This window comes from Morone saxatilis, unplaced genomic scaffold (assembly GCF_004916995.1).
Source record: "Morone saxatilis isolate NCDOM2014 unplaced genomic scaffold, NCSU_SB_2.0 Contig17, whole genome shotgun sequence".
In the NCBI taxonomy this organism is placed as follows: domain Eukaryota; kingdom Metazoa; phylum Chordata; class Actinopteri; family Moronidae; genus Morone; species Morone saxatilis.
The window spans coordinates 11,339,419-11,343,860 of record NW_023339729.1 but is presented as its reverse complement, the minus strand read 5'-3'; the positions used below and the strand labels follow the sequence as shown (position 1 = coordinate 11,343,860).

The 4,442-nt window shown below is 42.6% G+C and overlaps 1 protein-coding gene across 1 annotated transcript in view; it reads right to left on the bottom strand.

Moving 5' to 3' along the window:
* Nucleotides 1-4,442, bottom strand: part of LOC118326738 (nucleosome-remodeling factor subunit BPTF-like) — a 48,618-nt gene that overhangs the window by 15,969 nt on the left and 28,207 nt on the right. The window contains 3 exon segments of the mRNA XM_035659785.1: nt 176-393; nt 573-687; nt 1,005-1,135. Of these exon segments, the coding sequence (XP_035515678.1) occupies nt 176-393; nt 573-687; nt 1,005-1,135 (464 nt within the window).

The window sequence follows — 4,442 nt, the reverse complement described above, 5'->3', positions numbered from 1 at the left end:
GGGCTGCTGCAGCAACTCCATATACGGGTTGCCAGCTCTACCGACTGAGCTAACCAGACACCGTTATATATTTATCTTATATATTTACACCAAGAATGTCCCATGGAGTAAATATAATATATATATACTGATATAATTTGCAATTTGGGCTGTTTTCAGTGTCTTCCTCACTAACCTGTGTGAGCTGAGTGAGCTGTGCCAGGGTGAGTTTAACCTGGCCTTGCCCCTGCGCCCGTGGTGTGCCAGGTGGTGTTTGTCCTGCTGCCTGCCCTGCTGTGGTGGGGCTGGCCGCCCCCTGGCCAGTGACAGTGGCGACAGGGCTGGCACCAGATATTGCCGTGGAAACTGCCTGGCCACGAATGATCTGCGTCACTACTTGCTGTCCACCCTGACCTGGAAGAGAAAGGCAAATAAATATGGCAAATTTAGCGAGACTAATTTAGCGAGACTTTCACACATGGAGGTACTAGGGGTCACCAGTCTGCTTACTCAGTTGTTGGAGTTTCAGAATTAAAGTGTCTCGTTATTCTGTGAGGGGAAGTTGCGATGTGTCCAACTGAAGAGTACATTACCTTGCTGGACCACAAGGGGAGTTCGGAGTATCGTCTTTCCCATTGGTCCCGTCTGCTGGATCGGTGTTCGGATTACTGTCATTCCTGGACGGATCTGACCACCAGCTGCCAGAACCTAGAAGGATATTTTAATGAAGAAGTTAATAATTAATTATCACAAAGCCAGCATCTTTCTGTTAAACAACATACATATAGGAGAATGTCTGGAGATGATTAGAAAACAAACAAAAAACAGTGACTTGGTTTTCAATATTAATACAAAATACATAAAGTGTCAACAGCAAAGGCAACAGAACCAGTAACATGAGAGCTTTTTGCAAACACAATGAAAGCAAAACAAGAAGCAAAGCTCTACAGACTACAGTTGCGACCGTAAAAGATGTACAGATTGATGAAAAACACCTCCTCAGAGCAGGGAGAGGGCAGATGTACCTGCTGCTGGGAGCCTGGGGTATTGGGCCTGATGTTGAGCGTGGTAGTGCGGGGCTGGAATGTGGTATAGGTCTGGGCACCACCTGCCGTGCTCGATGGGATGATACCCAACACTTTCTGCTGAACCACACCTGCAGAGCAAAGAGAAACATAAAGATACCACAGTGAAAAAATGAGAAGAAATGAGAAGAGAGAGGTGATAGGAGAGGGGTGGGGTGAAGATGAGACAAGGGGTTTTTAAGTTTGAGTGGAAGAGAGAAACCGTTTCTGTAGGTCTGAAGTTGAAAGAAAGTGACATTGGTTAAGATTTAAAGATACAATTTAGGATTGCTTGCTATATTTTTAGGGAGATGATATTTATTTGTCATATTCCTGTCTTTTACTACATCAAACACATCCATCAACAAAAAACGCTCTAATATCCCTAATACAATTACTGATGTGACCGAGTGGTTAAATGTTTAAATGTTACAAGGGAGCAGTTGTACATAAGTCCTGCATTGACACAATACATTATTTGTGGGCTTCTCTCCTTGCTAGATGGCCAGCTTTTGATCACAGCAATGGTCAATATTAGTTGAGCAGGTAAACAAAATCTTCAAAGGCTCACTGAAAGCTTAGTTGGGTTTCCCCCAACATACCTGAACCCCCTCATAAATTATGCATGAATTCAGATCCTACTTTTTTTTTTTTTTTAAACTTTAATCTGACAAAGGGAGCGTTTCATATTTGTTCACCAGGCTCTGTGCCTTAATGAGCTCACGTGAAGCCAGTGGCAGAAATGGAAACCATGAGTGTTGCTCTTTTTCCTCTGCTGCCTTCTCGCTGTGGTTATTCAACCGCAACCGAGCAGGTAAACCTATACATCAAGGGTTTCCCTCTTCCAATGGGGACGTTAAACCCAGTCGTAAGACCAGGGGAGTAGCTCCTCTGGTCACACACATCAAACACGCTTTTCTATGGGCTGGCTGTTTGGAGAGGTTGGGGAGTTGGGACTCCGGTGAGTGGAGAGGTACACTTTTATTCAAAAAGACGGAGGAAAAAAAAGGAAAATGGAATCCCGCTATAGAGGGCTACCTGTCTGGGAAGCAGACCTCAGGGTAAACTTGTTTTCCTGCTTAACTTCCTTAAGCCCTTCCAAAACAAACAGGGCGCCCAAACAGTCAAATCAAACAAACAGTCATGCTGGATAAATACACATGTCCATTAAATGGTTACACTCCACCTGAACTTAGTTTCTCCTTCATAGCAACTTCAAAGGTAAGAAAAATCACTTTCTTTGTATCCATAGTGAATATCATTCTCTTTATTTGTTGATTGCAATGTTTTATTGAAGCGTGTATTATTGTATGCTGAGATGCTATTTTTAACGGCTTCATCGTTACATCATGTTTGAAAAGAAAATTCTCTTCAATTTTGTCTTTTTTATTCGTTCTTCATTCTTTTTTATAATTTCAGCTTGAAACTGCGTACACAGGGTCATTTTCTATGTTCTTCAGATTTATATATCAGACACTGGGAACACGACAAAGGGTCATATGTTCCCCAGGTCTAGGGTTAGCGGGTTAGGTAACTCAGGAACATAGGACCCTTGGAACATGGATACGCATTTTGCACCTATGTATACAGCACATACTCAAGTAAATGATTTTGTGAATGCAGAATCTGACCTAAATAAGCCACACAAGAGCTGTCAACAGCTTTAATGTAACATGTCAACATGACAGACCACCTCTACTTAGTGTTGAGCAATATCCATCATCCAATAATTTGACAGGACCACAGACAAGTCAAGCGGTGCTCAGTAAAAAAACATAGCCTCATCCGCGTTGTCAATATTGACATTTCAAAAAGCTGAAAAGCACCTAATTTAAGATAGTACAATCCTGAATCCGCAGTCTGGATTTAGAACCTCAGACTACACAAGTCTACCATCCCAAAAACCATCCAACCAAAATAACAGCTTTCTATTAGATTACCATGCCGACAAGACACAACCAGACATGATGTACCACACCAAACTAAGCTGCTGACTCATGAGGTTGGGCACACAGTGGGCACCACAATGGGGTTGGTGCTGACCAGGCTGCCACAGCGGCACGAAGCACAGTGAGCCACTGGCTGCTTCTGAAATAGTAGCACCTTTTACATTTGTTCAGCTAGAACCAGATGGAACAAAACGTTTACCTCGAGCACAAGCACACCATCATAACTCAACATAACTAAACTCACCTTAACATTCACAGCATGTGTTCATTTCAGTCTACCCCTCTTATCTCCTCACAGTATCTCCTCACTCTTCCTTTAATGCTTAGACAGTGGGCAGCATCTTTGCACTCATATGGAATACATTTGTCCATCTGTCCACCAACTCCTGAGAGAAACATCTGTCTCTTTCGCTGCTAAATGCTCCACTATGTTCACCAGCTAGCTAACTTTGTCTGTGCCTGTTAGTGTGCTGGACAGGCCAGTAGTTGGAAAACTCCTTGCCTGCTGCAAACATACCCTTACTTGTTATGAGAATGGCAAGGGGTGAAGGATTTTGAATTTGGTGGGCCCTGTAAAACCAAAACATTGGAGCTTGAAAGAACTTATAAAGCTTTGGTAGAGCTGAGGGGAACAGCAGACTTAGTGATGAATTTCTGTGGGTTCATCGCTACAAGCAATTCTTTTCACATTACACGTAGTCATGTGATCCCATGTTTTTTATTATAAAGGAAAATATAGGATATAGGTAATATTTTGTTTTCACACAGTTAAATAAAGCAGAGTGGTTTTTTCCAGGGTAAGCGTTAACATCCCTAAGACAAACCTGGAAATAGCCCATAAAGCTAACAGTGAATCAGCCTGAAGGAATCAGGGATGTGGGGCCGATAATTCCTGCACGTCGTGCAAAGCTTAAATGGAAGTCCTTCAAGTGCATGTAATTTCAAGGATGATAAAGAAAAAATGGCCACTTAGACAAATCATGGGTAAAAACTGGACCGTGACAGCCTGTGGACTGTCAGAAGAGGCAAGTTGGCAAGGTGTTTAAACAGGATCCAGCAGTCTGATTGAACACTTTGAGCCCTATAGTTCAAGCTGTGGACCCTGTGTCGCACTCTGTTGTATTTGGAACTCAACTGACAGTGGCAATGAAGGACAGATGTCTTAATGTGTGAATATTGCTCTTAATTTGCAGACTCAAAATATCTTGGGCCAGATAGGCCTGCTGGCACGCAACAACATTTTAAAATGAGTGGAGGGGAAAAAAAAAAAAAGACAGATTCAGTCCTTCCTAGAGCGCTGTGCGTGTGGTTTGGCACACAAGCTTGCTTACATGGCATCCAATTAACGAGCAAGACTAATTTGACTTCGTTTACACATTTTGAAATGTCCTCAGCTGTGAGGTCTGGAGGTTGAGCAATGAAAACACAAACATACATGCATTCCGAAATA